The sequence below is a fragment of the Megachile rotundata genome, chromosome 16, assembly GCF_050947335.1.
Source record: "Megachile rotundata isolate GNS110a chromosome 16, iyMegRotu1, whole genome shotgun sequence".
Classification (NCBI taxonomy): Eukaryota; Metazoa; Arthropoda; class Insecta; order Hymenoptera; family Megachilidae; genus Megachile; species Megachile rotundata.
The window spans coordinates 13,749,083-13,766,186 of record NC_134998.1 but is presented as its reverse complement, the minus strand read 5'-3'; the positions used below and the strand labels follow the sequence as shown (position 1 = coordinate 13,766,186).

General features: G+C 32.2%; 2 protein-coding genes across 4 annotated transcripts; one reads left to right on the top strand and one right to left on the bottom strand.

Annotated features, from left to right (window-relative positions):
• ric8a (ric8 guanine nucleotide exchange factor A) lies at positions 1-2,564 on the top strand. The gene is made up of 10 exons (XM_003705023.3): positions 1-142; positions 224-363; positions 594-703; positions 782-1,077; positions 1,147-1,307; positions 1,385-1,631; positions 1,707-1,851; positions 1,921-2,068; positions 2,138-2,257; positions 2,345-2,564. Exons 1-10 carry the CDS (start codon positions 65-67, stop codon positions 2,469-2,471), a joined length of 1,572 nt encoding a protein of 523 aa, XP_003705071.1. The 5' UTR covers positions 1-64; the 3' UTR covers positions 2,472-2,564.
• LOC100882263 (protein meiotic P26) lies at positions 2,074-16,688 on the bottom strand. 3 transcript variants are annotated; one of them, XR_013040885.1, is made up of 12 exons: positions 16,351-16,688; positions 15,140-15,950; positions 14,627-14,958; positions 14,341-14,545; positions 13,781-14,279; positions 13,537-13,704; positions 13,216-13,466; positions 12,777-13,134; positions 12,452-12,684; positions 11,628-12,317; positions 2,602-2,705; positions 2,074-2,530 (listed from the first exon to the last, which is right to left on the bottom strand). XR_013040885.1 is itself a non-coding variant. In XM_012289357.2 (10 exons), exons 2-10 carry the CDS (start codon positions 15,818-15,820, stop codon positions 12,213-12,215), a joined length of 2,832 nt encoding a protein of 943 aa, XP_012144747.1. In that variant the 5' UTR covers positions 15,821-15,950; positions 16,351-16,688; the 3' UTR covers positions 2,693-12,212. The 3 variants fall into 3 exon arrangements, 1 of the variants encoding a protein (XP_012144747.1); XR_013040886.1 differs by lacking the exon at positions 2,602-2,705; XM_012289357.2 differs by lacking the exon at positions 2,074-2,530 and having other exon boundaries at positions 2,693-12,317.
• Positions 16,689-17,104: the final 416 nt, after the last annotated feature.

Here is a 17,104-nt window from a genome sequence, read left to right as displayed (position 1 = left end):
CGTTTCAATTCTTTACAATTGTTGATGTTTTAGATTTCTAAAAGCATAGTATGTTTCTAACAGTATGGACACATTAATAAAACAAATAATCTCTGACCCAAGTGATCAATTTTCAAGCGATATCGATACGTTTCAAAATAATGTAAGTTTCAAATTTTATACTTATTTATCACTGTGTTATTAAATGACAAATCATGCTCAAATAATTATTCTGTTGTTTCAGTATGGAACTAGAACTGCATTTGAAGAATTGAATAAGGAACAGTTACGAGAAAAATTATGGAATACATTATTTTCTTACTTGTCAGATACTTCGCTTTCATCTGTTCATTATAAATGCTTATCCACTTTGCGAATACTTAGGTAGTACTATAGTATAGTTTAATCGTGTACATTTATATCAGATATTATGTAGTTTCATGCTTTTATTTACATTTCCCATGTTCATACAGAAAAAACCCTTATAGAATAAATGCACTTTTATTTTTAGCAGAGCATTAAAACTTTTGACACCGCTTACTATTACTTTGTATGTATTGCTAATTTCTGCAATTATGATAAAGTAATTTTATTGTTTTTGTTCATTAACATAGCCGAGATAAAACAGACTTAAATGACTTAATCACAGATGACAGATTATATACTATATTAGATAACGCAGCTTTAAAAAGTACAGATATAGATCAAATTTCTTATAATAATGGTAAGAACTCTTTGTTTTATAATGAAATACTGTTGTAAATGTAACATTATATTCTTCTTTATGTTAATTGTTTTACAGTTAACATTGAGTCTCTTAAACTTCTATGTAATCTTATATTTAATAGTACAAAAGTGCAACAGACATTACCGAATACACCCTGTTTGTCATGTCTGATTCAACGTTTGGCAAAGTATAACAATGACATTCCTCATGAAGTATTGTTATTTTATATAAGAATCATATTTTTAATCACTGCCCTCAACATTTCCATGAGACAAGTTGTGAAAGTAGAACTGAATGGAGACGAGTGTCTTATAAATATTTTGCAAAATATAAGTATTCAAAGCGAACAGAATCAATCAAACATATTGAAGGTACATTTATAGTTAAGGCAAACAATGTATTTTATAATAAAATAAGTAATAGTCAATTTTTACTTCTAGGAAGCTGATGTAACATTAGCATGCGAAGTTTTAAAAGCTCTGTTCAATTTGTACATGCAATCGAGTGATACAACAGAAGAAAAAGAAAAGAATGAAAACTTAGTGTCAATTTTATATAAATTACTGTTACTTAAATACGAGAAAGAAGATGATCTTCAAAGGTAGTTTTGCATTATTATCTTGTATACCTGATACTTATGCGGTTGTCATTCTTTTACATTTATCATTTTTATTTCAGTAACATTGCAAACTTATTAACAGTAATACCATATAACTGTTATTCACCGATTATACCTCCTCTGAAAGAAAAAGGAAAACATGTGTTTCAAGATACTGATATGAGTGCAATATCCGTTTTGTTAAAATTCCTCGATAGAAGATTAAATTGTAAAGACGATTTGATAGGAAATCTTACCCCAATCGTTACTGCTTTTATTAGACTTATTAAGACAGAGAGGCTAATACGAAAATATACTAGATTACAAGTAAAAACGATTGTTTCTTTGTCGATTAAAATATCGTTTAAAAATATACTGTAATTTATTCTTTCTTCTTCCAAGATTTTACCTCCTTTGAAAGATGTAATGCATCGTCCAGAAGAAGGTACAACTTTAAGGGCGAAATTGTGTAAATTACTAACTTCTCCTTTAACAGAGTTACGCGATGTAGTCGCGGAGTTCTTGTTTATACTGTGTAAAGAAAATGGTAAATTGCACAAAGAAAATTTACTGAACGATATAAGTTTCGTGTTTGACAAAAGAGTTGTTCTTTCAGTTGCTCGTATGGTAAAGTACACCGGATATGGAAATGCCGCTGGTATGTTTGCAAATAAAGGATTACTAGGTCCAAACAAAGGAAAGTCAGATTATTCTTCCGAATCGGAAGATAGCGAAACCGAGGAATATTTGAAACATAAGGAACAGTAAGTATTTTACTATAATATATATTTTTAGTAAATTTTTAATATTAATCATACGTTATTAATTTGAAGAATCAATCCGGTAATCGGTTGTTACGAGCACCCAAAACCAAATCCTTTAGAAGGAATGACAGAGGAACAAAAAGAGTACGAAGCTTTACAACTTGTAGGACTCGTTGATAAATTAACAAGGTAATTACTAATTTGAACAATTTGTGCATACCAATAAAATTGGATTTCTATTTTACTTAATTTCAAATATACATTTTGTTACTTCAGAGAAGGACTAGTACAACCTTGTCGCATTGGGGATGATGGAAAACCAAAAGCGATTGAACATGTTCTGGAATTACAGGAAGAACTACCCAAACAGCAATACGGTCGCCGAGATTCTGATTCGGATTGAACATTAAACATGTGAAAATATTGTTTATGCGTCGAGAACTGTATGAAAATATCAGTAATCTGAAAATAAAAATAGTAGTATATTTATCCAAAATACCTGTTCTTTTTATTTGGCTAAATTTAATTCTTACCTTGAAGAAAGTACATATCGGAAATTTAAGATGGTCCGAGGAATTCGAACAGGCTGAAAAGAAATTGATACGAAGACAGAAAACACCGATGTTTGGTTCGCTTACTTTATTGGAAAAAGAACAAAGAACAACATTACAAATTAAACAATTGGCAGGAAATAAAAAATATAACAGTTTCCAAAATCACATGAAATATTTTAAACATTACAATTTTGGTAAATTATGTTATGTGCTTTTGTGAGCATCACAATATATTAATTATTGCATTTTGCAGCCTATGCGCAGACAAGAACATATGTTTCTACATGTTTGAAAGAACTGCAATAGTTTGAGTAAAACTTGGAAACGTTTTACCGCGGGGCGCGACACGGACGATGCAATAAGGTAAATGACGTGAAAAATAAAAAATTGTTTAAAACAGTATCACTCGTACAAAAAAGGCAAAACGTCCTTAACATACAACGAGATAACATCTCCATAAAAAGGTTGAAAGCCAACTATAATAACTATAGTAAGTGGTTCATTCAGCCTTTCTGTCCGTCCCGCGAGAACACCTTTCCAAATTGGAGCGCGATATACATTTGACAAATATATAAGTAGCAAATGTCTTCATATATCTTTAAATAGATAATAATATATAGTATGTAGATTAAAATATTTATTCATTTATATTTTTTTTTTCTTTTTATTATTGTAAAAGTGTATATAGATGTGTATACGTATAATACCATAAATTTGAATATTCCATATAAAAATGAAACTAAAATTTAGTAGGTACCGACGTAGAAGAAAAAAAGAAAAAAGGAAGGAAAATAAAATAATAATATAATTAGCGAAAAATCCGCATTAAACGAAAGGGAAAACCTCGCATTCATATACACACACGCGCGCGTATGTGTGTGTGTGTGCACATACGAATCGTATGCATATATACACATATATATATTTACACTTATGTATTGTATATGCGTGTACGTGTATTATATAAGACTAGGTTTAACAAACTTTGGGGACATTCAGGGGGGAGGGTGGAGACGTTCAGAATGGATTAAAATTAGAATCGTCAAAGATATCGCCTTTTTCGTTTGGGACTTAATAGTAAGTGTATTTATATATATTTATAAATATATATATATATATAAATACCGAAATACTTTGAAAACGAAATTCGCGACTATAAATATATATATATATATACATACACATATGTATATATGTATGTATATGTATATACGTATTGAATTTAAAGGCTTGAATAGTCTTGGGTGAACTGACAACTAATCACACGCTCGATATATGTGTGTGCGTTACATATAACCGAACGAGTAACGTTAAATAATACAATATTTTACGTTTATAACGCGACCATGCTCCTTGGCATCCCATTAGCATATATAAAAAATATATTTGGAATACACGCTTTCTCCATATTGCATTTACGATTTACCATTTCTCTTGTCTTGTACTATCCTTTTATACAGTTTACAGTTTTGAAATCTTAAGCAACTTGTTGGAACATTTAAAATCCATTCCATTTCACGAATAATTCCATCTCTAATAAAAAATACCAATGGTGGTTTCAGGAAAACATGGTTTACGCTCAGCGAACCGGGAATTTTTTTCATCTTTTTTTTTTTTTTCGTTTAGTTGTCACTCTTTTACTTTTGTCTGTTTCTGTTCCTGTTTAAAACGTACACGAAATACCTAACGGATATTGTGTTATTTTAAATTCTAGCATCAAAGAACATCGTTTCCTTATTTAATTCCAGCATATAAGGTATTCTACTACTCAATATGTGGCTCGGCGTTTATTTCCATATTTTTTTGCAGTATATTTAGTTGACGATGTCTATCACCCTGCCTGCAGGACCCTGACTTTTCCTATTTGCAATAGGTTTTGATTTTTTCTTTCTTAAAGAAGAAGGATTATAAAATTGTATAGAAAAACTCCTTAACGATTCGGACCCGGAATGGATCCGGACTCAAATATTGACGAATCTTTTTGAAGCAAGTAAATCCTTTCGATAAACCTTTCACGGCACTAGGGAAAACTATAGCTCTGAGCTATTATTATTTGAACAAAAAGCTTTTGAACTTTTTGTGACTAGATTGTTTCTGAAGACTCTATTTCCAGGTACAAGACCCAATGATTATTAAAGAAGCTTAATGCAGGAAATTATATAGTTAATTGAAAGCGAAGATACAAAGTCGACTTAAAAGACAAAAAGTTCTACATTACGCGTAATATAATCGAGTCAAGTGAGCTTCTTTCGTGGAAGAAATATACAACATTAAATGAAAAATATCATTACAACGCCTGTCTCCTTAAATACCGACGGAACACTAAGCACAACTTATATAAATGATAAATTATAAATTACAAATAATATTTAATCGTAACATTGCACATCGGGTAACATAGTTTTCTATGATCATTATTCATTTTTTTTTTCTCTGAATTTTTGTACCCTGTCCTATGCATAAAATATTAAAAACCATGAAATTTGATTCGATTTCTTCGAAGAAACATCAAATTATATCCTGCTTCCAAAGGAAACGCCGAGCCAAACACCAAGCCAAAAATTGTCCTATCTAGGTAGAAGTTCCAGTTGATACTGGAGATAAAAGGATCTCTCCTCAGAAGAATCATTTCTAATGTGCATCGAGGACGTTTAAAATTGTCTTCTAGTCTCAATGAAGCGTTACCTCGGACAAGGAGTACTCCTTGCCGAAATAGGTTTAACAAGTTCGTTATCGGAAACATGAATAAACACAAAAGAGATCGCGGGAAACATTGAAGAGCGTCCACCGACGCCGATGGAATGCAACGGTTTCTTATAGTGTGTCCATTTCTTGTGGTCAATTTGATATGTCAAAGAAAACATCTCCGAAAAAAAAGGAACGTGTCTTCATTTTATAATATCAAAGTAAACGTAGCTTTGTATACATATATGTGTGTGTATATATATATATAAATATATAATATATATATATATATACATAAATATATATATATTATATATCGCATATTATGGGAGAAGAAGCAAAAGGTCCTTCTTTCTTTTTTCTTCGCCCTCTCTCAGCTTTTTTTCCTTTTTTTTTCGTTTTTCTTTTCTTTTAAGTATTATTAACGTCAAGTAACTAATGCAAATATAAATAAAGCTATCAGAGGCTTATTAAGGAATGAAACCAAGTTTATACGCGGCTACGCGTTTTGCTCTCTCACTCTTTGTTTTTTCTCTCTTCTTTCACTCTTTCCCTCTCTTTCTCCCTCTCTCTCTCTCACTCATTCACACTCTCTCTTTCTCTCCCTTATTCTTTCACTCTCGAGTTACCATCCTTTCTTTCGTTTCGCTTATTACCTAATCGTAGAATACATTTAAACATTTGTACTTTAACTGACTAAGCAAGGATTTTTTATAATCGTTTTAATATTCTTTAATTTTTCACTTTTTTTTTCTTTTACGTGTACATGTGTGTCTGTGTATATATACATATATATTTCTTTAATCCTTTCTTTCTTTCTTCGTATTTCCCTTAACTTTAGAACCGCTTATACACCCCATATAATTACGTGTAAACGGAACTCAACAAACGAATTATCATAAATAAATATTAACGAGAAATAAAACATTAAAATATAAAAAAATGATTGCAAGCAAAGCGCTTTTCTCCCTCTTTGTTTCATTCGTTACATTACACCGAGAGCAGTCTGTTATTCGATCATCTCTTTTTTTTCTTGTTTCGAAATTTTTATTTTGGCACTAAAGAATTTCACCATGTATAAATGGATCAATTGAAATGAAATAAAATAAGACGGTCGTCGGAATGCGTGATCAACTTAAGCACAAGTTTCAAAGAGAATTTGCCACCTTTCTTTCGTTTCTCTAGCAGAAAAAACGACAACGCTGCTTATTTCCTTTCGATTTATAGCCACGCGAATAAAATATTTAAGAAATATGATCACACAGTTTCAAGGGAATCTTATTTCGATGAAAACGGAATCAGAGTGGGGAGAAGAGAACTCAAGTATGTACGAAGGGATATTAATGTTTCGTGAACATCGCCGATACACAACCCTTCAAACGGTTAACGAGAATATATTTGGCTTGAGATCTGCACATTGTCTTTAGAGGAAAAGATAAACAGAAAGAAATGCAAAATCTTAATGCTAGTTATTCTTAAATCAATCTACTTCTTTCGAGAGAAATGATCGTTAAAAGATTGGAAGTAATATTAGTAGTGCTGGTAATAATAATAATAATAATAATAATAATAATAATAATAATAATAATAATAATAATAATAATAGTAGTAGTAGTAGTAATGGTAATAGTAGTAGTATTAATAATAATAATAGTAATAATAATATTAATAATGATAGTAGTAATAATAATTTGTAAAAACGTAGCATAAATCAACTAACAAAAATAAAATTCTAAAATTCGATTAAAGAGATTGAGGGTTGTGGGGTGGCGTCGAGTCAAGAGGCAACGAAATTCAAAAATTCATGTCTTTCGTCACTTCGGTCTGAGTATTCGAAAAACAAGAACTGGAGAAGAAATAACTGAATGATTTAGAAGGAAAGGGAAACAAACAAAACACGAAACAGTAACAATGATCAAAATCGGATGAATTCGCAAGATGAAAATAGAAGAGGTAAGAGGTAAAAAAAATACAAAAGAATAAAAAACACGTCAAAGTCATGTGGGAAAGAAGAAAAAACGTAAAGGGTAAACGCTACACAGCGCGTAAATAATACAAAATGAACCGGAAACGATATTCCTTGTTCACAGAATAATCGTCATGAATGGTAAAAGCACACGCATCCAGAAGAACAAACGATAAATTCATGTCAGCAAAAAAAAGGAAAAAAAAAAAAGAAAAAATACACTAACACGATTCGATAGAAATTGCGTTAGAGCGTGTCCTTAATCTTAATACAGAACACATATTTATACATAATGCCTCGGCAAAGATAAAATTAATGTCGTTTAAAGATGACTTACCAGAAACGAGTAAAAGAATGGAAAAAATGGTATTTAAAAAGAAGGCAAATTAAGAGAAAAAAAAGCAACGAAGAAACGCACTTGTTTTACGTAATATACTATAAAATACGGTTCTTCCGCGAACCTGTTCTACCATTTTCATTCTCTCTTTCTTTCTTTATTTCCCTATACCTCCTTTTCCGTAACTTTTGCATCCATTATTCCTTTTGTACAAATAGGCTCGAAATAACACGAAGGAAAATATACGTGTGAACAGTTTTCCTTCTCTTTCCTATTTTCGAAATGGATTTATGTAACGGATGAAAGTCATGTCCGATAAAATATTTGAGACAAATCGTTCAACTTGCCAATTCTTGTCAGCATAAACACCGTTGGGGGAGGATACGTTTTATTCGTTACGCTCTTTCTACCTAAGAATCGGTCGCGACACAGCTTCTGGAAAACCATGACTTAAAACAAACTCAGCAATCGAAAAAAGATGAACTTTTTCCTTTTCCAGAACACTAGGAAGACTATGATTAACCGTAGGCTAGAATTCAGTTAATGTTGCGTCTTTTTTTCATTTTTAAATCTTATCGTTAACGTGTATATGTATATATATATTATATATCGTGTGTATGCGTGTATATAGATATATATATATATAATTGTATGCGTAGATGCCCCCGTCGATATTCGCAAAAAACACGCGAGTTATTTTACTTTATTGTATTGTTTAAATATGATACGAACTTCGAAATCAGGAACATGTTTCTCTTTTAATTCATTTTTCTCAATTACGATTTGAGTCGTTAGTTTTTTAAGCGTTTTTTGTTTTACTATTTACGCGATACAAATTTCCTGTTCTTCGTCAACTTTACGGTTGGCAGACAACGGCTTTTTATTACGATACATTCGTACAATTTTATGACACGGTATTTACGGCTGCAGCAATTTATATCGCAAACGTTCGAACTAATTTTTTTTCTCTCATTCTCGCGGGCTTTCGATCCATAAAAATTTAAGTAACTTGACTATGCGTTACAAGATCGATGGACCAAGCGTTGTAACGAAGAAAAGAAAAAAAAAAAAAAAACTGTGATGTTCGATAGATAAAAAATTAAAATTCGATATTATTTGTATCTGAGGTAAAACTTCATCGTGGCTAAGTTTTAAAATACCTTGATATAAGCGCGACATTTTTTGAACGTTTGGTCTAACGATAAATAACACTAGGGGAAATTTGTATTGTAAGAAGAATCAAATGGAACCCAAAGAATTCTCTGTTGCATTCTAGATTATACAAATGTTACCGAATCAAATACATTTGTTGATCGTTACTACAGAGATGTCTTGGATGTAAATCACGAAAACGATAGATATTTCCCATAAAATTTTTTCCCTAATATTTTCTCTTTAAAGCTGCGTATAGATAATTTTTTCATTGAAAAATGAATACAAAAAACGATTAGAGAAACCGAAATCGTGTCGAAGTTTTCAGGTGGCACCCAAAAAAGGCCTTGGAAACTATGTTTTTTTTTTCTTTTTGCGATAAAAACATTAGATTAGTTAAAAGTATAGTACATAGAACATATTTGAATATATCATTTGATAGACTGTATTTCTTTTGCCTCGTAAATTGCTTACGATAAGGGTGATATATTCATTATTTTTTTTCATTTAATAATTATTAGTTTTTAACAATGTAAGCAGAGCTTTTTATGTAGTTTATGTAGAGAGTGACTATTATAATTCTATACATATTAGGATAATAAGACTTTTGAGATTGTAAAAATCATCAAAAAATCTATCACAATTACCATTTACGTAACAAGTAATCCTCGTTTCTTTTTTTTTATATTATTATTGTAATTTAAACATCAAGGCAAATAAGGGGTGAATTTCAACAGTGGCCTAAATTAGCCAAGTAGTCTTCCACAGATAAAAATATGTAAATAGAGTAAATCTATACTAAAATATTCAAGTATATATAAGGTGAGCGTAATATAATAATTTTGTGAGGTAAAAGACCCTCTCATTAATGGTCATCCATTCGTTACGCTATGAGTTTATTTTTTTTTTTTCTTTAAATACGACTGGCAAAATTTTTGCAACATATTCTCTTTATTTTTTTTCTCGATATTTTCTTTTTCATTCTTATATTCAATGTACCGCTAGAGACCATCGATAGCATTGTGTCGGGTGTTATTGTGCATTAAACATAAATACACCTTCCACAAGGCATTGCTAATAGCATCTCGTTGGTATCCCTAATCATATTTACCTAGCAACAACATCAGAGACTCTGTAAGGACACAACTTATCCTGACGATACTATTATCACAGGCATTATTTATATAACTCTGCTAACCATGACTATTAAATACTTCAGAATTACTTTTTTTTTAATATATATGAAATTAAAACTTCTAATAATAAAAGATGATTACAACTGATTAGCTTAGGTGTACATAGGCTTCGTGCAATTTACTACAAATGTTATGCGCAAATTTTTCAAGAGCCCTCTATTATTATTCCTGCTGTTTTTTCACTTTTTTTAGTAGTTTAACCTGTTTCGCTTGATTTCGCGTTTCCGTTGTTCCCTCTATGATTCCTATCCTTTTTATCAACCAATTCTATATAGTATAGCCAATTTTTTGTACGCAAAACAAATTTGTCGAAGCTATTCGAATAGAAATATGTATATGGATGTGCTTTCTAACATTTGGTATGGCAAGATAGTTATTCACATTCAATCATTATTGTAGATAACGTAACACGGTATAGCTCTGCCCATTATATCTGTATATATGTTGTATACACATTGCATTTTTTATAATTTCAATTAAATCTTAAGGCTGATCATGTAAACAACCCTAAAAAATATGTGTATTTCTATATATATGTATGTGTTTTACGTGGATTTTTCATCTTTATGGATCATGTTAATATATACATAAATAGAAGTTATTTAGCAAACTGTACGTTGTTTTTTAATTTTTGTTTTAAATATAGATAAAGTATTGTTCCTATGATATACCGGTGGTATAATTTACTTATGAACCTTGTATAATATATTACACGATCGTTCCACAGTATAGTAAAATGTCGGAACGATTCTGTAATTTTTATAACAAATACATTTACATGGTATGGATGTATTATTCGCTAGCACCACGAACCAATAATTCACACACGCATATATATTGTATTTATATGGTGGACCATAATAAAGCATCCTGAGTAAATATTGTAACCATTATGTGTCTCGCCTATATTTTTTTGTTTCTTTTAACAATGCACAGACAGGATCTATTATCAGTGGCAAGTCTAGACAATTGTTTTCTATCTTTTTTCCTCGAATATATGTCATGTACGATTTCTCGTTTTGCAAGACATTTAAATGTTTGATTTTTAACGTATTGTAATCTATTCCTTTCGCATTAACGTTACCTCATATAATTTCTTTCTCTCTCTCTCTTTCTCTCTCTCTCTCTCTCCCTTTTTGAACTACTAATTTTCAAATGCACGGAGAAGAATCGCCAGCTTATATTTTTCTGTTTTTTTTTTTCCTTTTTTATCTATATTAAGCTTCGTGCCTGCCACAACGAGGGGTACCGTTTCCTTTTTCGTTCGTTTCTTTAGAGATATGATATGATAAGAGCAGGAAGTACTACCGTGTGTCGCAGCATGCAACGTTTCTCTTCCTTTTGCATCGAACAAAGGAATTTGCTTTTATTTCTTTTTTTTTTATAATCATACTCTTTCACTTCTTGACAAGCTTACTGGATTACCTAATGATTCTTAACAAAACCTTAGAAACATAGTGCGTCTACGAATAAATCTCGAAGTAACGTAACGAAAGAAAGAATTTATATTATTGGTTTTCTTTCTTTCTTTTTATGTGTATATACTTATTGGTTCCATTAAAGGACCAAGATAAAAAAAAAACAAATATACGTTGTTTCGAGTACAGATTAAAATCAACGTGTAAACAGTGCTCATTAGAGACTAGAATAATTTGATTTGTAAACATACCTAAAATACTGACGAGTCGAAGATGAATCAATCGATTGTGACGGAAAACTATTGTTCTGTAAGTTCTTCCCCCCTCTCTTCCATCTTCATCCTTGCTTATCTTCACTGTGTAGTGATTCGATTCGGTTTCTTGGTTGACACGGTTGACTTTCTGTCGCTGCTTCCTTTATTGCTTCGTTTTCGTTCTTCTTTTTTTTTTAATTTATCTTGGCAGTTTACCAAATGCAACTTGCTAAATCACTATTTATACTGTTTTTTGGTCGGAGACGTACGTTCACCTTTTCTTCTTTCAAATGTTGTTACTTTCATAAAACAGGGACGCATTTATATATGTGTGTATATATATATATGTATATATATACGTTTTTGTTTTCTTTACAGACTATTAAAGCTGCATGCTGCACTTGTTTTTCTATTACTTCGATAGGCCCAAATCTCAAAGAACTCGATGCCACGAGCATTTTTTTTTTTTGTTTGTTTATTTTACTTAATCGATTCGTCCTTCGTTAATAGCAGAGCGATCCACAAGGAAGTTCCACTCTCTGAAGAAAATTACGACATACTTGTTTGGTCTGCTTCCTCGCTTCATGATATGTAAAGAGTGTTCAGTACGAGGACGTGATGATTATTTTTAGCCAAAGTTACGATATATCCTTCTGAAGTTATTTTCAAGCCACAACATCGAGATACCTATAAAATGATAAACGATCGTACAAAATGAAAAAAAAAAAAAAAGATTTGATGGAAGCATGTAAATGGAAATCGAATCAAACGATAAAAATATCTTTTTTAAAACATTTGTTTCCGACGATATCAAAATTTACCTTGACATACGGACACTCAAATTCAGAGATCAAGGAACCATCTCTTGAGAAAACAGCCACATGAAAACGATTACCATGTGAATCTCCTATTAATATATCTCCTGCATCGCTAATATCGATCCCATTTGGGAAGTTTGTTACATTGTCACAGCCAATGCGACGCAAAAACTTGCCCTCTTCGTTGAACACCACAACACAATGTCCTTTAAAGTCGCAAACAAAATATTCTTTACCTGTAAATCATAGTTTTTCGTATAATTAAATTCTATCTTTATATCTAATATTTAAATTGTGTTTTTATAGTGGTAAAAAATTGTTTGCTCACCACTAATTGCAATATCACTTGGTTCCCTCATATATTCACTACAATCAAACCACCTTAAAAGGTCTCCCGTATCACTGATTACAAACACTGTTGGAGACACGCTATCAACAGCCAAAATATGACCCTCGCTAGTAACAGCTAGGCCAGCTACAATATCGATGTAACGAATTGCTATTTTTTTCATAAAGTGACCGTTTTTCGTAAATATTTGCATCCTAGATCGTTCGTTCCCACGGTCACAAACAACAAATTTCCCGCTGTTTCTCATTACAGCGACTTTCCTTGGGTACCATAGTTGTCCCTCTTCTTTACCAGGAACACCAAATTGGAATTTGAAAATACCAGTCTTTTCGAATATCTAAAACAAACGTGAAACATGTTTTATAATAAATCGAAATTTTATCATAAACCCTTTAAATCAGTTCAATTATTAATATACCTGAATTCTATGATTATTTGTGTCGGCAACAATAATATCCTCGTCGGCACTTAAACAAAATCCATGAGGCGAGCTAAATTGACCTTTACTGGGACCTAACTGCCCAAATTTACACCTAATGTGCATTGGTGTTAATTTTGTGTTATTTGAACGTGGATGAGCATAATTTCCAGATCCGGAACCAGTTACGTTGCCAACAGTATTTCCTACGACTACCGGCATATTATGCATAGTATCTCCGATTAAATCGTCTATAAAAAATATTACAGTCGAATTAATCGTAAAAAAGATTAATTGTAACTGCAAGTAGAATCTTCTTACCAGCACCCTGTGAAAGTATGGGCGAGGTGGAAGAAGATAAAGATTGAAATCCTCCGTTCAAAAGACTGTTGGCCGTTAAACCCAAATTTGGCGTATCTACAATCGCAGGTGAAGGACCTCTACCCAACACTAAACCGCTACCACCATTAATTGTTGTGTTTCCCAGATCTATTGATAAATTCAATAGTGAACGTATTATCCTATTTATGAGGAAAAAAGTATTAAATCTATACTATTTTCTTACCTTGATTGCCAAGAGTATTTCCTAATTTTGCAAGTGCTTGCAAATTATTAATTGCATGACTGGTAGAGCTTAGATCACCAGCAAATAAATCCGCTAAAGTGAACGGTGGAGTTGGGCTAGGATTTGAGCTAGGTCCAACTACGTTTGTGTCTCCGACCATTTCAACCTTTTCCGCTAAACTGGCTAACTGCTGTAGATTGTACTCTTGAATACTGGTAAGGCCGTGAATAGGACCTGGAGGAAGGGATACAGGAGGTGGCGGAGGTGGAATATTTTGGGGGCTGGACGTCGGAGGTATAACAAATGATGGATCACCTTCGAATGAAGATTGCATGGAAGCAGGAAGAGAAATAGGAGATCTTGTACTGATAGAACGTGGGCAGCCCATTGACGTATGAACGATCTGTTGAGTGGCTGAAACTCCTGGTAATGTTGAAATTGGTTCAGGAGTAGATTTTGTCACCGGTGTCCTCTCAGTATGAAATTTTCCAAACACGTCCTAAAATTATCCACTTTATATATGCTTCTACCGATCTTGAATTTATTGCATTTATACGTACTTTTACTGTCTTCTCAAACTGATTATAATCAGTTTGAAATTCAATAGAAAAAGATACATTTGGCTTTGGTGTATTTTTTATTAAATTCATTAATTGTGTTCCTACAATACGGCGAAGTGCAAGGATTTCCACAGCATCACCATGTTCCAAAAGTCTAGAAGTAAAACGACAAGCATCTTCTATTTTCTCCACAGTTTTTTCAACGCTGCACACAGAAATAATGTTTTAATAAATATATTTTTGAAATATATAACATATTCTTCTATACAAAGAGCACTTTTCTGACCTATGAAACGTGTCCATTATTTCTAGTTCTCTATCAGAATGTAACTTTTCAAGCTCAACCAAGGCATTATCACGACATTTTTCTAAAACAGCTTTATAACTCTGAAATGTCTCTACAATCAGATCTTTAGCTTGATCATGTTGTGCTTGTAATTCGCTAAGCGCATTTTCTAGTTGCGCAGAAACTTGGTCACAATCCGCAATCCTTGCTTTACTTTCATTCATGAGTTTCATCAATTCTTCTTTTTGTCGAGGCTCTGCATCTACTAATCTTTCATACTGATGCTCTGGAGCTTTGTGTTCAACGAGTAAACATTCATTGCATATAGGTTCCTAAACAAATAAATAATATAAGTATAAAATAATAAGATTAATAATAATTTTGAAACGCAATCATAATCCATACTTTGTATGGGCTCAGACATTGTTGGATTAATAGTGATTTAAAAATTGACATATTATGCATTTCAAATTATTATCTTGTACAATAATAGATTAAATATATATTAATTACCTGGCAAGTATAACAGTAAAACTTCATATTTTCAGCAGGATGATACTCGCAAAAAATAGGTTTGTGTATTGGTATAGCTTCATTGGATTGCTTTAAATCTTCAAAAGCTACAACCTTGTGACTTTCAAAACAGCGCATAAATTGATGCGCAGTGTTGCAATTCGGGCATAAGAAGTTGGCACAGTCCGAACAACGCGCAACTGCGCTTTCTTTGGCTTTACACGAGGTACAGAGTACAGCCATGTTCTCAATCGCGGACATGTCAAGTATATTAGTTAAAACATAGTCGCACGTCAATGACGCGGCACCCTTAGAACTAATGGAAGTTTCTTGTTGACATAAAGGACAGATTAGGACAGAACTGACCTTAGAGTCACCTGCCTCATCCATCAAAAGCTTGTCCAAGCAAGCTTCGCAAAACACATGAAGACAAGAAAGCACTCGTGGAGAACAAAGTTTGCTCATACAAATAGCACATTCTTGATCGCCGGTCTCACCGGTCCCACAATTTATCTCTTCTAGAGCATCTCCAGGATTAGAAGTTTCATTGCAGCCATTAATAGTATTAATGTTTCGCTCACTGAAGACATCTCCATGTTCGACCTCCTCATTCTGTGTAATGCCAGTTCCAGCTGAAACCGATGCTGCTCCTGAAGGAACAGCTACCATAGACGATGCCATTCCGCGATTTCCCTTTTGTTTTGTGTGATAATATTTTTCTTGCGAATAACTTTAGTAAATTCGTGTCAAGAAATCGTGAGACTGAAGTTTTTCGTTTAACTTCCGCTCTAACAAACAAGACGATGAATACCTATAAAAAAGAAAAAGTTCCACAAACTCGTCGGATTACGAAATACGGAAGCCCAAGACATCGCAGCATCGATTACGATCACGAAACAAAACACTGTTTCACAGTTGACTTCTAATGACAAATCCTATCGTATATATAGAATAATACTTCGAATGTTACAATGCACACCGAAAAAATTAAATTAACATGCAATGTTCGTAATGACAACTGAATTTTCGTTGTACATCGTTTCAATTCTGCACCAACAGCTAATTCCTTCTTTCCTCTCTTTCTTTTTGTATATTGAAACAAAAATTCCCTAATATTTATTTGGTATCTTGCGTGTTTAATTTTTTCGATTTTAATCCCCTACATTTTTATTTACGTGTTTACACTGTTTCACTAACTCCAAAAAGCTTACCACTGAATTCGTATTAAATTTCCGTTTTGATCACGATTAACGTTTTGGCTTGCGTATCGAGTATACTAACAAACATTATTGATCACACGATTCCCCGATTTCTTTGTAACTGTACACGACGATTGTTTTAATTTCAATCCTTATCGATAGCTCGATCGCAAATATTTCTAACTTTTTCATATGTAGAGCGAAGGAATAAATCATTCGAATCCAGAAGAGTTGACCCCAATGCAGGAGCCCTGCAAACAATTAGTATAATGATGGTATACTTTGGTATACTTATAGACCGTGCACAAGGCTCAAAAACTCTTCTAAATTTCGTCAACTTGCCGACTTAACTGACATCTCTCTATTACACGACGTACCTTCAATGTTACCGTTCTGAACTTTCAATGCTTACATTGACCTATTTTTAAATTAAATATTACAAATAAAATAATCTGGTTAATACATAATATAAAATTATTATAATGTTAACTTATAACAACTGGGATCAGTTAAATAGTTTACAAATATATTACAAATATATATGAAAAAGTAACTAAATAATTTTAGTTCTTTTTTTCTATATTGTCCAACAAATATAATTTCTTGAACGAATTGTAAATTTCTGATAAACTTCTTGAATTTAATTTTGCTTTTTAAAGTGACAAGAAATGTCGTATTGTATATTGGATAGTTAAATACACAGCACGTATTATATACCTATACATATATATACATGCATATAACATTTTTATCATTCCATAGAAAA